A 20,976-nucleotide genomic window follows, 5' to 3' on the forward strand; every position below is an offset into this window, starting at 1 on the left:
AAGTAAATAGATGATAGAAGATAGAGCGCTACACTTGAAGATCCATGCAGACAGATAAATGACAAAGGATAGTGTGCTTTAAGATCTGTGCAAGTGGATGGATGATAGAAGATAGAGTATTTTGAGATTTGTTTAGGCGAAGGCATGATAGAGGATGAAATATTTTGAGATCTATGTAGGTGAATAGATCATAAATGAAGTTCTTTAAGATCTATCCTGGTGGTGGATAATAAAGAATGGAACTCTTTGAGATTTATGTATGCGAATGGATGTTTGAAGCTAAAGCACTTTAAAATATGTGTTAGCAAATGAATCTTAAAGAATGGAGCACTTTAAGATCTATATAGAGGATAAGTGATAGAGGATAGTGCACTTTGAGAGCTTTGCAGGTGGATGGATGATAGAGGATGAGCATCTTAAAATTTATATAGATGAAAGGATGACAAGTGATGGAACACTTTGAGATTTGTGGAGGCACATGAATGACCAAGAGCGACATCTTTTAATCAAGGATTTATTTTATCTTTTTTCTTACCTTATTAATGGTTTTAGGGTGCAGATAGATGGTGGGGCCACATTACAACAAATTGGAAGTTTCGGTGCTTTCAAATTTTTAGTGTCTAAGTATAAATAGCCCGAATGGCAGGAGCTCAACTTCTAGGATAGGTGGATTAAATGGGTCATGGACCATATGGAGGTTCCGAGCTTTGCCATTTTGATCAATGATGCCTCGATGGAATCTTTTCACTCGACAATCGAGCTTTACCAAGATTGCCCTCTTCCCCCTACCAATTCATTTTGTGCACTAATACTTTGTCCCATGCTTTGAGGGGTGCAGTTCCAGGGTCAAAGCTAGAGCCCTACTAACCCACCCCTAGAGCTCAGCATTTTGACACCTACTTTTTGCATATGACTGTCTACTTATTGGTCGGACATCGATCAAGAATACGAGGTGCTTTGTGACCATTATTAAGGCCTACTATCGGACTTCTGGCAAGCTAGTAAATCTACAGAAGTCTATGATCATCTTTAGCTGAAGATGAAGGTCCAGATGAAGCAAACGATTCGGGACAAGCTGGGGATCCTAGAGCAGACCGATGTCCTAACCTATTTGAAGGTTCCTATCATGGGGCAAAGACTTTAGAGTGCTGATTGTAGGCCCATAGAGTAGTGGGTCTAGATCATCTCGAGGATTGGCAAGCCAACATCCTTTCTATGATAGGCAGGACTATCCTCATAAGATTGGTCCTAAGTTCCATTTTGATCTACCTCTTGGCAAATATAGTTGTGCTGAGCTTTTGTCTTCAGAGGTTAGAGTAGATGTTCCAAAACTTCTTATGGGGCTCAAGGCATGATGGTCGTGGGCTCCACCTATTGATCTGAGAGGTGGTTTGCCAATTTATGAGGGATGGAGGCCTTGAGATTTAATCCCTGTTGGTCAGAAAGGAGGCAATGATTGTCAAACATACAACTAGATTCCTCACCCATCTTGATGACTTATAGAGCAGGAAGATGAGGGCTCTATATGAGATGTGGAGTCAAGGGTCCTAGATCAAGACTGATCGCCGCTGCTCCATCTGCAAGGAGATTTATGCCCATGCCCTAGTAGTGTTGGCCTTAGGTAGATGGCTGATTGGAGATGGGACATGGGTTGATGTGAGTCAGGATGTCTGGAATTCTAGCATGCCCCTCTCCCATTGGCCGACTTATGTCAGGATGGAGGTGGACGACCACTTACGGATGTGTAACTTATTCACTGTCGATGGTAGGGGTTAGAGAGCATAGAATGCCATCCATGATTTTGGTGGTTAGCTCGCTGATCGAATTCTCATCATTCTGATTTCCTCCATTATAGTCAGGATTTGAGGGTGTCGGGCCGATCGTGTTGCCCAAAGGCTCCTATGAAGGCCCTTTTTGAGATATGCAAGTCTGCATCGAATAGGATGATCGAGGCTGATTGGATATAGAGAGTGGCTACTCATTCTAGGATGAGGCTCTTACTCTAGAAGGTTGTTTGGGATCGACTTTTGATGCATGCACTACCTAGAGATAGAGGTATGGAGCTTACGATTTCTTGCTTGGTTTGTAGGTTGGAAGACGAGTCGATGGAGAATACCCTCCTGCATTTTCTAAGGATGAGGTTGATTTGGAGGATGGCAGATGGTCAGCCTTGAGGAGCGAGCAGTAGCCCTTAGCTGGACCCCTTCCTGGATCCGATCCATTATAGTATGATCGAGGTACCGACTTGTACTTGGGAAGGTAGGATGGTATATATTGTCTATCAGATCTGGCTTTCTAGAAATAGTCGGATTTTCAAAGTCGAGGTTGTGCCTATGCACTAGATATTAGAGAGAGCCATTTGTTTGGCTACGAAGTACAATAGTTTCGACATTGCTGGCTCGTCTCTTGATGCTCTAGATTTTTAGGACTCCCATGCTGCTTGTACAGTGATTCAGAGGATTTTCTTCATTTTTTGGAAGCCCCATCCTTCAAGGTTTGTTAAGGTTAACTTTGAGGTAGTATTAGAGATGGCAAGGATGGTGCTGGCTATGTCATCCAAGATTCAGACATCAGGTTAGGACTGAGCACGGGTCAGGTTGAGAGAAAAATTTCATCCAACAGAATCCAATCGGATTGAAAAAAATTTAACCCGCTACTGATCGTTTATAATATATAAACCGTTTAAAACCAAAGTAAATGGTTTGTAGTAGATTCGGATGGGTTGTGTCAGTTTGGAATTCAATGTTGACCCAATATTGATTTAAGTTCAATGTTGGCCCACTTAAGTTTTTTTTTTTATCAATTTAATATAAAAAATACCTAAACCTTATAAGTTACAAATTTTGGATTTATTTTTGAATTTGTACAAAATAAAATAGAAATAGAAAAGATTTACTCATTTGAAAGAAACTATATCTGAAAGCTTTTACTTTAGAATTATCTCAAATTGATGTACTTCCATCAATAATTCAACATTAATATTGCCATGAATCCAAATAAGTGACAGGGTGTTCTTTTAGAATGAAGCATTAAAGTCTAAATGATGCTGTCCCAAAAATAAAAATGAATTTATGAAATATTACATTGGTTAAGTTCGGTTTCATACAGATTAAAAGTGTAAGAACTGAATCCGACCATAAATAATTGATTTTTCACAAACCTCAATTCAATTCCACCTGATTTATATCTTTCAATCGATCGAAACCGATGTTTATTGGGTCGGATTGATTGTATTTATTAGATTTTGATTATTTGCTCAGCTCTACATCAAGTTGCTAGTGGCAGGGGGCTCACATCTATCTGAGCCTTCCATCTCGAGAATTGAGCTTCAAACCACTAGAGTGAGCATTATCTGTGCTAGGCAGGAGCTGCAGATGGAGAAAATTTTCATAGAGGAAGATTTTGCCACCATTATTATCTAGATCCAGGATGAGATGAAGCAACGAAGGCCCATCCATTCCTTCATGATATCTACAGTTCCCTACATGATTCTGTCGTGATGTTTGTTCGTATATTTTTTGGGAAGTGATCAAGGCAGCAGTTTGAGTTGCATCATTTGTTATTGTGCATGCTAGAGATTGAATCTAGCAATGAGGCAAGGCTTGCCTGCGGATTCTGTAGAATTTTTTATTTTCTAAGACAAACTCACATTAGAGTGGTATGATCACCCATATATATCAAAAAAAAAAAGCCTGAAGTTGAAGGGATATCTCTGTTATTTTTTCTAAGTATTTTGATGGTCGGATTATAGACCTATACACCATTCAAGGCACATGCTGGCTAGGGCACTGAGTTATAATAGAAAAATTCGGACGGAATGTACTTATAAATAGCAAATGCTGGGGTAAATGTGCTAGTGCTATGATTGGTGGGAACTTCTAGATGGGCTTAGATAATAGTAGACACATAGATATAACTAGGCTTTTGGTAGTTATTTATGTTCTCTTCTTATTTGCACCTATTTGGTGTATCTCGAAGTAGCGTTTAGGAGAGAAGCAGCAGAAGGAAGTGCAATTCATAACATAATAATAGTGCCATTACCATTGCAGCAAATAAAATAGTTAGGCGCTTTCATGCATGGAAGCCAAAACTGATCACAGCCGGAGCTTTGGCACTATCTATGGTAGAGATATCTTAGGACGGCTACTGAACATTCAGTTATAACTTGGAAACATGATCATCATTCGACACAATAACAAGTCATTAGTTAAAATTTTGAGTTAGTCTTTCCCGGACTCTTACATCAAGAAGGAAAAAAGGAAAAAAAGAAAAGAAAAGAAAAGAAAAAAAACTAGTCATCTCAGTCAAGTTCATAACAGGATCTGAGAAGGGTGGTCCCTGGATCTGCCTTCCTATTTTTCTCAACACCCATCCCCATTCTGAACGATGCCATCTTTTGGATGATGTCAATTTAGGAAGCAAATGACATGAGAAAAAAATGGGTGGCCGGCATCCACGACATGTCCACATGGCCCCCATCTGTGAGGTAGCATCGTCGTCCCCACCTCCTCTTCAACATTTCTTAATTTTTTGTTGCGTAATATTTGTGTTTTTGATGCTACATAAGAGTTGGGTAAAAGTAGATATTTGTCACTAAAAACAGGTTTGCATGGTCACTATTTTGCGTTGCCATTTCTCATGCCATCGAAGTAAAAATTCTTCACCACTAGTTTACAGAGAGAATCAAACATATAATCTTCATTATAGGAGTAAAGTGCAAAACCAAGTTATTTTTAATCCTTTCTTTCTATAAGAATTATGGAGCCAAGATCAAGAACTGCATGGGCTGTTTGAATCTAGAGGCCCCAGCGTATTGAAGCTATGTGATGATGTGGTTTAAGCCAAAAGAAGAATTGGACCTCGAAGATTCTTCAAACTTTTACCACTTTTGTCACTTCATCTCCTGAGTTTATGTTGTTCTAATGGTTTAACATTTATCTCTCACATGGCTAGCAATCACTGTAACATTGTGTTCATCCTTTATTTGAGAATGAACCACAATATTAGGAATTTATACTCGACACTTCCTTAATATTTAATTTCCATACCGGTTCTGAAATGCCAAGTTGCCAACATGATGAGCATAGTTTCTATTAGGAAAGTAATCCACTGATCGGACCAACTATTCCATGAGAAGCGTCCAAAGCAATTTGGCGAAGCCACACCATATGCAGACTCAAATCCTGTGGCCATTTCAAATCACCAACTCCATCAATCTTCCAAATGAAACCTGTGGACTGGTGGAAAGATTTTTCCTCCAATGCGAAATGGCCAGAACATGGCCTAATGGCTTAGAGAATCAAGCCCAACAAACCTACAAATTTTGGCCAACATCCTACGAGCTCAACCTCCATATAAAAGAGGTATGATGGGACTCTCAGATAAGGACAAGCTAACTGAGAAAAGCAAAACCAAAAAAATTGAGATGAGAAGGCTCTATTCTCCACCACCATCTTTTCCGCTCTCTCTTGCTATTTCAAGCTTCGAATAATATAAGCATCGGAGGGTCCCTCGCTAGAACATCCCTAATGAGTGCGGACTTCTCTTGCAGGTTCTCTCGACATCCCAGATCCCAGACAGCATCTAGCTCCAACCACATCAATACTTTTCTGAAGTCTTGCGGCAACAGATTAGTACTAGAAGAAGGACCCAGCCCCTTTTAGAGAAAAAAAGAGAACATGATGCGGATGAGAGCATAGAACTCCACCGTCTCCTACCAACAGTCCATCCATTACAGTAGGAGCAGTGCTACATGCAGACCCATTACAGTACAACCTCTGACCAAAAAGATCTGTCGCTACTTGATGCCCTGACTCACCAAATCTAGGCATTGACCGATGATGTGCAGTGACTCCAATAAGTGGTGGAGTAGGAATGATAACATGTGGAGTTGAACCCCCAAGTTGCTCCCTCCCATCACAATCGACGATCTCACTCCCAAAGCTTGAGATTTACCTCCTGATGGCATTCCTATCATTCTCCTACCCTTGCAGCTCACTCTGGCTCTCCTTGGAGCTTGAGGGAGTAGACAACTTCAAGAAACTCTTTCTCCATTGGTGATTCGGCCCCAATCTACTCTCCTAGGCCCAAAAGATCTCGATCGGAAAAGGAGCTCAAGAAGAAAATTCATGACATTGACCGTCACCTTGGGGAAGTCCAGAGTGGGCGGGCCTTACTAGAGCGATGACATCGTCAGCTTCAATTTCCAACCTCCATTCTTCCAGACTATTTTTGGTGAACCAATCTCAAATCGGTTCAAGGTACCTCAACTGGAGCTATATGATGTCTCCATAGATCCTCTAGATCATCTGTGGGGTTATAGAATCCTTTTAATGCGATAGGGCATCACAGATGCCCTTCTTTGCCTCATCTTATTGGCCACCCTCAAAAAATCAGTGTGGTTGTGGTATTTAAGATGCCAGCTCAGGTCTATCCATTCATTCGAGCAGTTTGATCGACTGTTCATTGCTCTTTTTGACAGCATCAAGCTCAATTAAAAAACTATGATAGCCTCTTCGATCTACCTCCAACAAGAGGGCAAGTCGCTGCATGACTATGTCACATGATTCAACACTGCCACAGTCAAGGTGCTTAACTTTGATGAGTTGGTGGCAATATCGGTGCTCAAACGAGGGCTGTGAAATGAGCACCTCATCTTCTCTCTTGATAAAAATTTTTCGAGAGACTATACTGACCTGCTAGTTCGAGTTTGAAAGTATATCATATAGAAGAAGCCCTAGGCATATGCAAATAGGAAGAAGAAAAGAAGACCTCTTACAAAAAGAGGGGTCAGGAAGATCCTTGAGCACCCCAAGCCGAAAGGGAGTCTTCCCGACCACCCAAAAGCTAAAGATCCAAGAGCCCATCTTGCCTATTTGACAGCTACACCCTGCTGTCTGTCCCCGATCCCAGATCCTAATGGAGATCGAGGATCAAAGATATCTGTGGCAACTCGAGCTGATGAAGTTTCCTCTAGAAAGGAGAAGCAAGAGAAGATACTGCTGCTTCCATCGCGACCATGGTCATGACATCGAAGAATGCCACCAACTCAAGATGAGATCAGACCTTAAGCTAGAGATGTTACCTCAGCAAGTATATTAAAAATAGTGAAATCAAGTACCCAATGAGGAAAAAAAGACAATCGATCGATTGCCGACATCATCAACACCCTTTCCACCTCTATTGCCAGCATTGGGGGTAGGAGACCAGATTAAGGAAGAATAAGAAATAGTGTCCGACGAGCATCATTTTCTTTTTTGATCTTTAAGGAAAGTACATTCCTCCCAATGGCACCATCATCGCACTGCTTATGATGGCCAACCATAATATAAATACAATTTCAATTTATGATGAAATTTGATTGACATTTTATAATGCCTGTGAAGGATACAACTATTGATCGACCCAAGGGAGGTGAGGATGGAGCCAAGCTTGAGTTGAACAAGGCTCGGCCCCAACGATAGTGCCTCTGGGGCAACTACGAAAAGCTAATAGGGCTCGCAATGACCCAATCGAGGAAATTGGGTCCTTTATTAGACCCCGCATATGGATGAAGCTATGAACATCCAGAGGCTCGGAGACTAAAGGTGGCTTGGCATCCAAAAAAGGGCAAAAAGCTCTTTAAGACTTTTAGAATCTAGAGATCCCACCAATGTAACGATCTGAGGATACCAAAGCCAATGCCTTATCCCACCAGGCTGCATGGCACTCATTGTCCAAGGGTAGGTTGAAGTAAAGGCCACCACAATAAAAACGGAGAGAACCCTCTAGGACCCCACTCAACCCATGTAGCCGACATAGCCCACTGAAGCCATATGGCCTACAGAAGCCAACTGAGGCTAACCCTCCAGGGACACCACTTGGCCTATTGTAACTGACACAACCCACTATAGTCAGCATGGCCCACTAAAGCTACATGATCCACTGAAGCCGATTGGGGCTAACCCTCCAGGGACCTCACTCAGCCCACTACAGTCGACATAGCCCACGAAAGCCAACTAGAGCAAACCCTCCAGGGACCCCCACTCATTCCATTATAGCTGATATGGTCCACTATAGCTGACATGGCCCACTAAAGCTAACTAGGATAACCCTCTGGGGATCCCACTCGGCCCACTATAGTCGACATAGCCCACTATAGCAAACATGGCCCACTAAAGCCAATCGGGATTAACCCTTTAGCAATCCCACTCAATCTACTGTAGACGACACATGACACATTGAAGCCAATAGGGGCTAACCCCCTAGAGATGGCTACAACGGCAAAAGAGTAACTAGTGATGGGATGATAGAAAAACTGCCCACACAAGTGGTCTACTCATATAGATCACTGATGGTACAGATTTGGCCATCGAGCTGCCAAATTCTACCACATGGCCAGCATTGGGTGCAACGGATGTTGTGGCTATTTGTCACACACTTATTTGATCGAACCGCATAGAGTCGCCTTGGAGCTCGCCATCACCTAACATGTGGCGAGTCTCAGTGAACCTAAGGACAAATCTGCAAATTCCTTCTTGTTAAAGCATTGTCCCTTGACTCCTTGAATTCCTTCCATAGTAATGGCGACATGGGATGTGAAATGATGCATCATCAATCCTCAGAAGCTTATTCTTCCAAAACACAGCAAGGCGGATGTTCTCATGGAGAGATTGGGTCGACAGTTCAACTATCAAGGCGATAACTTCGTTCATCCAAAATCAAAAGACCACTTTGAACTTAGAAGTGGGGGGCATCTGTTGGGAAAGTGACCTACTGACCAGACCAATCATTCCATGAGCAGCATCCAAAGTGATTTGACGAAGCCACACCAAATGGGGCCTAGACCCCACACCCATTTCAAATCATTAACTCCATCAATTGCCCAGATGAAGCCTGCGGACTAGTGGAGAGATTTTTCTCCAATGCAGAATGATCAGAACGTGGCCTAACAGCCTAGAGAATCAAGTCCAACAAACCAACAGATTTTGGCCAACAGCCTACCGGCTCAAACTCCATATAAAAGATGTACGATGGGGACCCTCTGGTAAGGACAAGCTAACTGAGAAAAGCAAAATCAAAAAAGTTGAGAGGAGGAGGCTCTATTCTCCACCACCATCTCTCTCTCTTTTCTGCTGTAGCTAACTTAAGCATCGAAGGATTCTCTGTCGGAATACCTCGATGAGTACGGACTTTCCTTGTATGTTCTCTCGATGTCCTAGATCCTAGATGGCATCCAGCTCCAGCTACATCAACACTCTTTTGGAGCCTTATGGCAATAGTTTCCTCAGATCAAGTCCATGCATTCCAACAATTTGTGTAGCCTTGCAACTTCATTTGCAAACTTTTTTTTTGCCTCATGAAAGTTCTGTCTTGTGTCCACTAGATCACTAAGATTAAATTATATTCAAGAACTCAATCTACAATGTGTTAGTACTTTGGATTTCCCTACTCATTAACACAAGCTATTGTCGATCATCCTAGCAAGCCTGAGTTTTCTTGTGTTGCAGACGAATTAAAAAGCCATCTAAGTTTGAATCTTTATATAATTCTTTCTACATTAGAGATATATTCTTTCTTTTCAATTGCATTTTTTCCTTTTTATTTTTTTTTTAAAGGAATGAGATTGGAATCACCTTTCTCGCTACTAATTTCTTGCTAATGAATGATAGATGACAATTTAACAACTCTTAGAGTATTCTTGCTTAGTTAATAAAATCTAAAGATCCCAAAGGCAAGGATACCTAGAAGAATGAAGAGCAATCAAATATGAGACAACGTGATGTTACAAGGTAAAAAAAATTGATCAAAACTGTCATAACTTAGGGTGCATTTGGTTAACCATTAAATTTTTTTTTTATTTTTAAAAATAAAAATTAAAAGGCAATATTTGGTAATATCATGAAAAGCAAAAAGTAAAAATCAAAAAAATTGCTTTATATGCAAAGCAAAAATTTTTACTTTTCAAAACTTGCTTTTCTACTTTTTTTGCTTCCTAAAACTTGCTTTTCCATGTCTAAAATACCAAATCAAAAAGTAAAGAGCCCGAACCCTTCTCCCTCGTCAAGCTGTTCACCTCCCTACCTCCTTCTCCCTCCCTTCCCAAACCCTTCTCCCTCGTCGAGCTCTTTACCTCCCCATCCCCTTCTCCCTCCCTTCTCCCATGTTCTTGCCCCCCCATCTGCCTAGCCGATGAGCTTGAACAACACTACGCTCTCTTCTTGACGAGTGGAGAAATCCCTTTTTGGCCTGTCCATTATCATCAAGCCCTAAAGAAAGGAGGTATTTCTCGGATATTCTCCTCAGAGATTAGATGATTTCTCTCTATTTTTTTGAGATTTTCGATCATTCTAAGTTGGATTTGTTTTGGGGTATTTTCATTGTTGTATTTTGATTTATGATTGGTTTGTTTTTCTTACTTTTCTTTGCTTCGAATCAGATTTTGGGATGTGAGTTCGCTTGCTGAGTTAAAAAGATTAGATTTTGATGTGTTTTTTAGGGGGATTAAGGGTGGGGTTTAGATGGGTTTTTGGGGAAAGAGATATGTGTTTGGGCTTCTGTTGGTTTCTTAGCACCAAGCTCATGTTCATGTATGGAAAATTTGGGCATCTATCATCTGCTCAACGGTTGTTCGAAGAAATGCCCCAAAGGACAATCTTTACATGGAACACCCTTATCGAAGTGTATGCCTCCCATGGCCTGCCTTTTAAGGCCATTGAACTTTATCATGAAATGTGGATGTCGAGGTTAATGCCCGATGCTTGCACTTTTGCTTCTGTCCTTAATGCCTGCAATGGGCTTGAAGATATCCATTGTGGAACAGAGATTCATGATGTGGCGATTAAGTATGGTTCTGACTCCACCACTTTTGTGGCCAATGCACTATTTTTCATGTATGCAAAGTTCGAGCAGTTTGATTCTGCAATGTTGTTGTTTGAAAAGTTGCATGGTGCTTTTTGTGCTTAATGGATGGGCAATAATTTAGGACATGTCATGCATACATAGGAAACTCATTGCTGCAAGTACACCTCATTATAATTTGATTCATGTTCTCTTGGTTACTCAGCACATGTGCATTGCATCAGTGTGACATTCTTTAATCCATCTCTCTTAAGTGATCATTGTCAAATAGTTGTCTTGGTTACTCAGTTGTTTTATGTTAATGGGACTTTACATGTGTTAAGCTTTAAATGTTCATGTTGTATTATGACAAGTGATCGCTATCGTAGGCGGTCAAAAATAAACTTAACTCAAACTATATAGATAGGATGAGTCAGGATCGTATCCATAAGGATTAGAGGACGGAGATGTAATTAACTAAATAAAAGAGAAAGTTTAGATTCTTAAAAGTTGATAATATTTTAGTTAATACTAACTAATTTAAATCAAAAATAAAATTGAGAGATAGATAATGAAAAAGATGTCTTCATATTTTTAGATGATCATAGATATAGATTCTGATATTTATTCTGATCTAAGCAATTAAATCATAGTCAATTAGGAATTTTGCAAATCAATCCCAAGCATAGACTATCTTGCCAAGTACAAACCATATCCTGTCAAGATCATGGCCCGTCCCACAAGTATAGACTATCAAATGATTAAATTATACAGATCCTAATAAGTTATATAAATATCAAATCCTAGAATAAATTACTTTTGTTGACCATGGGTCATATTCTGTTATGATCATAATCCATCCCACCTATAGGTAACTTATTCAGGAAGAAATAGAATAGAACTTAAAAGTATTTTATTAATTATAGAGAATAGAAAATAAATACATAGAAGTATATAAGGATATCTATATCCCTCTACAAATTGCACTTTAGCTAAGCATGGCTCCTGGATATATCTTTTAGAAGATTTAGAACCTTATTACAGCACCTTCTCTTCCTGAAATAATCTTCTTCTTCTCCACTCTTCCTTCAAATCCTAAAATAAAATCTAAAAAAAAAAAAATTTATGGCCGACTGCCTACTGTTGCTGCCTCCCCTTTCTCTGTTGCTGCAGTCTGGCCTTTTTATAGAGCAAAATCTCAATTGAAATCCAGTATGAGATGACTTTCACTCACGTTCAAATGCTTCAACCCATGCCCGCTGTCCGATCACGATCAAATGGCCCAAATCCTATCTCAAATCATCCCAAATCAGGTTGGCATCAAGCCTGACCATTGGATCAATTTTTAGATCAAACGAGGATCATTGATCAGTGCAAAACTTAGCCTAGACTTCTTCTTTCAACCGACAACCCTTTCCAACCATTCGATCATGAGCAAGAATGATTTCGAACCGTTGGATCACATAATAAATGTGGGCCCCCACCGCTTGACATGGGATGGGGCTCTCTCAATCATTCGATCCCGTGAGAAAATCACTGCCTACCATTTGATGGCACAAAAATGCACCCACTTGCCATACGCCGTGATAAAGACCACCGGTACTGTGCTAGTGGACCACGTGTAGACCTGGCATACATTGGTTTATGGATCAGCTGTGAACCAAACACTATTTCTGTAGACCCTCATGGACCACTTTGGCTGGTTTTGGGCTGTGAATCGCAATGGATCGTGCAGCTTTGGCTGAGCTAGCTTCTGGACTTTTCTTCTTAATTTTTTTATTTTTTTCTTTTCTTTTGGCTTCAGATCTTCATTCAGGGTTCAAACTGATTCTGATTTGTGTCTAATTTTTTTTTTGAATCTATAAATTGAGCTCTTTGTATTGGCAATCATCTTTCTCACAAAATATAAGTAAAAGCATCAATTCTTAAGGAATAAAAGTCAATTAGTATATATTTTGATGCTTTTATTGAGATATTTATTATATTTATCACATCCTCTAACTTGAGCTTTGCTCGTTCTCGAGTAAAGAAAAGAATTAGTGTTAGATACCGTCATACTCTGAAATGAGTATTTTATCAAGCAATTTTCTAAACAGTCTATTGATATTCAAAAGAACATTATTGAGATAGGTCATAGGGGTATTAATACTCACTAATATGATGGTTATATAAATAACAAAAATTATTTCCAAGCCTTTGCTAGATCAATTCCTACTTTTATCTCCAAATTATCAACTTTAATATAAGCAAGTGCCAAGTAACTCTTGTTCCCCCTTCCTTTTTTTTTCTTTGAAAGAGGCATCTTAACATTACTCACTTTTTGATGCAAACACCAGTGCTTCCTGAGGGAAAGAGGTCTGATTACTTGATGAGATACCAATCTTTAGAACTTGCTCTTTTTTTATTTTTATTTTAAAGAGTAAAATTTTTTCATATTTTTTACTTTTTGATGCGAGACTCAATGCTTCCTTAGGCAAAGAGGTCTCATTACTCAATAAAAAATACTCAAAACTTATTCTTTTTTTTCTATATTTTTATGAAGGAACGTATAGATACCTTACTTATGCTTATAAAAAGCAAACTCTTCTTTGATTCTAATAGGGAGAGTTAAAAATACTAGAATGATTTTTGTTCTAGATTTAACCATTTAATATTAAATTTTCTTAATACTTGATCTCTCGATGTTTCAAGAATTTTCTAGATGAACATCAATTACTGTTTTTAAAATTTATTTGATTCAAACCAAATCTAGGGTAATTGTGTGCCTAAACACTAAATACTCACTTATTCAAGGATTTTTATTTTTTTTTTCATTAGCCTCACCCCCCAATTTAATTTATATTGTCCTCAATGGAGTAAGAGAACTAAAAGAATCAAACAAAAGAAAAGGAGAGAGTGCACCTGAGGATGAAATTTTTTTATTTTCTTTATTTTGCTCCCCCTAACTTAGCCAATATTATCTTGGATGGAGTAGAATCCCTATAAAAGATACTAAGCCAGACTTGATTAACCTAAACAAAATATAAAAAATATGAATTAAAAAGTATGAGCTAGATTGCCTTCCAACAAGTGCTAAGTTTAATATCTTCAGTCATACATTTATTAAGACTACTCCTAAAAAATTAGATTATCTTCCAACAAGTGCTAAGTTTAACATCTTCAGTCAGATACTATAAGGAAGTCCCACCTATAACCAACTTGGGTACATCTCTCAGAGTTTCAAAAGGATAGGGCCAATCAGGAGGCCTTGTCATCATGGTAGTAAAACATTCATGGAATACTCTAAGATGATTAATTCAAATTAATAAAGTATTCTTAGCAAGCATGCTGTACCAGGATCTAAAAATATCAAAGTCAAGAAGGGATGGTCTTTGCTGGACTGAGATCAGAGGTGATGATTTAAAAATTTCTCCAATTATAGCTTGATCTATCCCAATCCTAGTCTCATATACAATATGTTTTGGCATATTTTTTTTCTGATCTAAAGCCTAGTATTTTTTCTAAATTAATATTAACTCTGTCTCCATACATCATTTTAGCATCATAGAAAAATTTTGGAGGCAGTCCTCAAAAGTAGTACCAAAAATAGAGAAATCAATCATAAACATCTCAATATCGTTAACCCTCATATCAGAGATATCCCATCCAACAGCTTCTTTATATACTTTTAGAATATCTACAAGTTAGATTTTTTGGTTAAGAATTATTGGAAGAGTGTTAGTGAGTGCATCAGGAAGTGACTTCAATTCTAGAGCAGTTGGTGATTCTAACAAGAGAGCTGTTGGTAGGCTAAGTGGTAGCTCATATTTTTCGATCTCAATTGGGATGGTTTTGGGGTAGGGCATATCTACTAGGTTATTTTTTTCTGTAACATACCCATCTTCATTACAGTCATCTACCTCAAAATGAGCCTAACAAAGATTTAACGAATCTTGAGGAAGAATTATAGGTGTAGCTTCCTTTATTGTGTTATTCATTTATGGTTCTTGAAAAGTTTGAATTAATTCTATTATCTCATCAATTTGTTCTTCCTTTCCATTAAAAAGAATGGGTGATTCTAGGATACTTGGGAATGAGATCATAGGTTGGTAAGGTGATGATGGAATTAGTTCGACCCAACTTTTTGATTCTTTTCTAATTATTTTTGCCTCAGTCAAATAGTCTATATTGATCTTTTTGGTTATACAAGTTGGTTATTCTATGACCATTTCATTCCTGAGAGTCATCATTGATTGTTCAGAAAAAGTTATAGGGACATTAAAATTTCTAGCTAGGTATTGTCACTCAGGATGACACTCGGAATGTCTAGGAAACCCTCTTCCCTCCTTTCGATTGAGTGTGAGTACTAGCTTCTCTAGTTTTTTTAAGGATTGCATACAGGAGTGAAGGGTCTGACCACTGAGTTGATTGTTGAGTTCTAACCTGTCTAATGTTTATTGAAACTCCTCTTTACAAGTTGGATCATAGTTAGTTGGAGAAGGTTGATCTTGTGGGTAGGACATATTGTAATAAGGTGCATCCATGAATATAGATTTTTGTATCACTAAGGTAACCATTGATTGTGGTTTCTACAAAAAATTTGATCGAGCCCCCCAGTCTGAATTAAAGGCATTGAAGTATGGATTATTTGTTGATCTATAGGCCATGTGGGTTTGATCTTGATAAACTTGCTTATACATAAACTCAAAAAATCGATGTGCGACTGGACATTCACTCACAAAGTGAGTGGGGTCCGAACATATTGCACAAACTTGTTGCGCAGGAAGATAAGATGGATAGGGAGAGTGTCTGATGGATTCTAGATGATCTAATCTGTGAGACAGCTCATCCAATCTACTGTTGAGATCTATCTCAGATTATTCTGATTGTTCAGATATACAATCAATAGATCTAGATCAGAACAATCTTCTTCTTTTATTTTTATTTTTATTTTTATTTTTATTTTTATGGATGAAGAGAAAAGAGGAAGGAAAGATAGATGAGAAGAGAGTTCTAAAGATGAACCCTAAGAAGTCCTAAATCTAGAGATGATAGAGAAGAATCTTTTAATTAGATTTAAATTATTTATTAGTAATCAAGTTAGACAATCAATCCTAGCTAAAAATTATCTGAGATCTAGACAGCTCCTAACTATCAAGATCACCTTCAAGCCCTCCAAGTTACAGCTCAGATACTCAACTGACCAGGTAAGTATAAGGTTGGTGGGACTCCCCCCCATTGCTTTCCTTATACACCAATTAACATTAGCCAGGTAAGCGAATGGAACCAATTAAATAACCACTTTTCTTTGGGATCTTGTCCCTTAACCATTTTTCTAGACACCAATCAAAATAGCTAATCCTAATTCGATCTAACTCTTAGAATTTCTTATCCTATTGAGCTCGAGAGTCTTTAGGGACCAATGTCTAATTGATTTTAGATTAAGATTTAGGTCAATGCAATATGAAGGATGGTGATTTGTGGACCAAGGATAGATGATGAAATCTTCACCTTTTGTTGTTTATGAGTTATGCCCTTAAGGTATTTTATGGAAGATGCAATGCAATTAGGAAAGATGTCAAACATGTTAAGTTTTTTTTTTAAAAATTATTATCTTTTAGGATTCTCTATATTAATTAAGTGTTATGAGATGTGTATTTTGTTTCTTTTTATGTTAGGTAATTTAAAGCAAGAAAAATATAAGATAGATTTTAATTAAGTTAATTAAATTTGAAAAGATTTAGAGAATCTAACTAAAACAGAAATAAATTATGCTAAAATTAAAAGACAACTAGATAACCTATAAATAAAGCAAGAAATCAAATCTACTTTCAAGAAAGTAAATTATCCTAAACTATAAAAAATAATAAATTACTAAAAATAATAAGCAGTAAATTATTTACATAAAATAAAGTAACTATTGAATTATGCAAATAAAGTAATCTAGCTAAAAATTAGTAAAGCAATATAAGGCATAAATAAATACTAAATTATTTTTTTTATTTTTTATTTGTAGTCAACACAACTGTGCTAATGATCTTCGATAACGGTACCAAAATTTGATCACCATTATAGACGATCAAAAATAAATCTAACCCAAACTATATAGATAGGATGAGTTGGAATGGAGATCAGAGGACTGAGATGTAATTAACTAAGCAAAAGAGGAGGTTTAGATTCTTAAAAGTTGATAATATTTTAATTAATACTAACTAATTTAAATCAAAGATAAAATTGAGAGATAGATAATAAAAAAGATATCTTTAGATTTTCATATGATCACAGACATAAATTCTGATATTTATTCTGATCTAAGCAATTAGATCATAATCAATTAGAAATCTTGCAAACCAATCTCAAGCATAGGCTATCTTATCGAGTACGAACCATATCCTATCAAGATCATGATCCATTCCACAAGTATAGGCTATTAAATGATTAAATTGTAAGATCCTAACACATTATGTAAATATCAAATCATAGAATAAATTATTTTTGTTGAGCATGGGTCATATTCTGTCACAATCATAATCTATCTCTCCTATAGGTAACTTATTCAAGAAGAAATTGAATAGAACTTAAAAGTATTTTATTAATTATAGAGAATAGAAAATAAATATATAGAAGTATGTAAGGATATCTGTACTCTCCTACAGACTACACCTTAGCCAAGCATGGCTCCTAGATACATCTTCTGGAAGATTTGGAATCCTATCACAGCACCTCCTCTTTCTGAAATAATCTTCTTCTTCTCTACTCTTCCTTCAAATCTTAATATAAAATCTAAAAAAAAATAAAGAAAAAGAAAATTTGTGGCCAACTGCCTATTACTGCCCCCCCTCTCTCTATTGCTACAATCTAGCCTTTTTACAGAGCAAATCCTAGTTGAAATCGAGTATGAGATGACTTTCACTCACGTTCAAATACTTCAACCCACACCCACCATCTGATCACAATCAAATGGCCCAAATCCCACCTCAAAACATCCCAAATCAAGTCGGCATCAATCCTGGCCATCAGATCAACTTTCAGATCAAATGAGGACTGTTGATCAGTGCAAAACTCAACCCAGACTTCTTCTTTCAGCCAACAACCCTTTCCAACCGTCCGATCATGAGTAGGAATGATTTCGGACAGTTGGATCGCACAATAGATGTGGGCCACCACCACTTGACATGGGATAGGGCTCTCTCAACCATCCAATCCCATAAGAAAGCTACTGCCCACCATCCGATGGTGCAAAAATGCACCCACTTGCCCATGCATCGTGATAAAGACCATCGGTACTATGCCGATGGACTGCATATAGACCTAGCATACATCGGTCTATGGACCGACTGTAAACCGAACACTATTTCTGTCGACCCTTGTGGATCGCTTTGGCTGGTTATGGGCTGTGAACCGCCCGTGGACCGCGCAGCTTGGGCTAGGTCGACTTCGTAATTTTTTTTTTCTTTTCTTCTAGCTTTGGTTCTTCATTCAGGGTCCAAACTGAGTCTGATATGTGCCTATTTTTTTTATTTGAATCTATAAATTAAGCTCTTTGCATAGGTAATCTTCTTTCCTACTAAACACAAACAAAAGCATCAATTCTTAAGGAATAAAGATCAATTAGTATATATTTTGATACTTTTATTGGGATATTTATTATACTTATCAACAAATCAGTCCTGTAACAAGTTAAGTACTATCATCCCTCCATGTAATTTATTTGGCACTAAACAAAAGTAAGTGCTTCTAAGTAATAATTAACCATATAATAAGCCTCTAAGCATGTATGCTTCTAGATATAAATCAAATAACTTTAAACATTATAACTGGTTATATAGTTGCCTAAGATTATGGCTAAACTATCATTTCAGAACCTGAATTTTTAGGTAATGTTTATTTTAGGACATTAACTCTTCGAAATATAAAAAAGGATAAATTCTTTGAAAAAAATTTTAGATAAGGATGGAGCGCTAACGGTAAGGATGGAGCGCTAACGGTATTAGAATTCATTAATGCCCCCAACCAAGCTGCTACAAGTATTGATAGGACTACTAGCTCTCGATGAGAAATGGGTATAATTAGAGATAGAATTACTAATAGATTAGCTCGAGCGTATGGTTTGATTGAGTAATTTGGATTTTATATTTTTAATATGTAAAATAATAGCAAAATATTGTATTTATCAAACATGCTTTTTGCTTTTTTTGCTTTTTGCTTTAGTAGTTACCAAACATGCTTTTTGCCTTTTTGTTTTCGCTCAATAACAAAAATAAAAAAAAAATTAATTTTTTTTTAAAAAATCAAAAAATATAACTAAACACACCCTTAACTAGTCCGTGATCTCAAGAGTACAAAGTGAGCACTTTTTCGGCAACAACACAACTTTTGTAACAAGAAAAACAACAAGACAGCTTTATGATCGGCCTAGTACTACGATGTTACAAGTTTCAGCCTAAGGAGCAAAGGTTTGAAGCAGTAGGAGCCGTGTGAAGGTAAGGTAGATGCTACAAATGAACATGAGAAACAAGGTTACATGGATTTAGTTTTTTTCTCAACCAATATAAGTGTGAACAATGACTCAACAACAACACAGGTTTATGATCGGTCTACTTCCCATGCAAACCAACACAGGACGTCTCACTGTAGGACTCAACATTGACACTTACGTTGGTTGAAAAAAATTAAAACATGGGTTGAAAAAAAACTAAATCCATGCAACCTTGTTTCTCAAGTTCATTTCTAGCTTCTACTTTGCCTTCACATGGACGCCACCGCTTCAAACCTTGGCTCCTTAGGCTGAAATTTCTGCTTGACATACACACCCATGTAGTCCCCAAACACAAACTTGGGTACAAAGGTCGAGCCTCTTCTCCACTGGTTGCTGGAGATATGGTGGCCTTGAGGGAGGGGTGGAGTGGCAGTTACGTTGCTGGTGGCGAGCACACGGTGCCACACGCTCTTGTATCACCCATTGCCGAGCACCTCTATCTGATCTCCGGTGTTGATCACAATGGCATTGGCTACTGGCTGGACATCGGTCCACCGGCCATCTTTAAGTATCTGGAGTCCACCCACTTGGTCATCTTGGAAAAGAAGGATGACACCGCCGGCATCGGTGTGGGCACCAAGACCTTGAACCAGGTCAAGGCGAGGGCATGGCGGGTAGTGGCTCACCTTGGTCCCGAAGAAATGCTCATGTTCTCCATTGCCAGAGAAAGCAGTCTTTATGCTGCCCTTCTCCAAACCTATGTTTTCATCCATTACTTCCACTAGTTTCTCAGCCAGTTTCTTGAGCTCTCTCCTGCACTCCTTCATGGTTTCCCTGCAAGTCAAGGAAGAAACATCAAACGCTTGAGGAGAAGGGTTTAATGAGGCAACTATGTTTCCGGTTGGCCAGGCAAGTGTAGGATCTTACTTGAACTCTGAGGGTTTGGATGGCCATTCATTGTCATCTTGGAGAACAAACACATCCTCCCAATCCACAATGTCCAACCGCTGACTTCTTTCTTCCTTGACGTATCTCAGCATCGCCAGTTCAAAATTGCAGTAGGAGGTTGATGAAAATTTGGATTATCCGTCCTCTTAAGTCAGGCAAAAGTATTAGTTTTTGGTCACTACTTTCTACATATTTCAATTTAATACATTCGACACATTATCCAGACTGCTACTTTCTTTGCACCAATGTAGATTCATTTGGTTCCAATATTGTATGTTGAAGCATTGCAATAAGTCAACAAAATGGAATGTCCATATTAGAAAGTGAGGTTCTCGAGATCAGCCATAATATCTTGGTCATTTGGATCAAACTTAAAAAGATCTCGCACAATTTTTAAAGCAGCAAGGGGAAAAAAAACTAAATCTCACATGCTGGACATGTGAGCGGAACAGGACTCCTGACGGAGTCTGCCTCCTCTCTCTGAGTCCAACATGAACAAGGATTCTAGGCTTGATAGAGCTCTAGATCTCAGCTATAAATCTCCTCTTATTTCAAAAAGCCAAGGATCTCAATATTTTATTCATAGAAGAATTTTTTGGTTCACTCATGACCCATGAGTTGATCATGAAACAAAACAATGAACAGGAAGTGAGAAAAAAGATGACTATTGTCCTCAAATCCACTGTAAAAGATGAGAAAGATAGTGAGGAACCAGAAGAAGGAGAAGTTAATGAGGAAATAGCTCTCATCAC

At 38.1% G+C, this 20,976-nt stretch overlaps 1 protein-coding gene and 1 pseudogene across 1 annotated transcript; one reads left to right on the forward strand and one right to left on the reverse strand.

The window, feature by feature from the left end:
• The first annotated feature begins 10,521 nt into the window (after nucleotides 1-10,521).
• On the forward strand, nucleotides 10,522-10,944 carry LOC105038462 (pentatricopeptide repeat-containing protein At3g63370, chloroplastic-like). The gene has a single exon (XM_010914271.2). The coding sequence runs from the start codon at nucleotides 10,522-10,524 to the stop codon at nucleotides 10,942-10,944; it is 423 nt and encodes a 140-aa protein (XP_010912573.2).
• Nucleotides 10,945-19,545: 8,601 nt separating this feature from the next.
• Nucleotides 19,546-20,976, reverse strand: part of LOC140858530 (1-aminocyclopropane-1-carboxylate oxidase-like) — a 163,347-nt pseudogene continuing 161,916 nt past the window's right edge.

Source organism: Elaeis guineensis, chromosome 1 (assembly GCF_000442705.2).
Source record: "Elaeis guineensis isolate ETL-2024a chromosome 1, EG11, whole genome shotgun sequence".
Lineage (NCBI taxonomy): Eukaryota > Viridiplantae > Streptophyta > Magnoliopsida > Arecales > Arecaceae > Elaeis > Elaeis guineensis.

Bases quoted from the DNA above. Each gene is read 5' to 3' on its own strand.
- LOC105038462 (XM_010914271.2), top strand. From the start codon at position 10,522: ATGTGTTTGGGCTTCTGTTGGTTTCTTAGCACCAAGCTCATGTTCATG.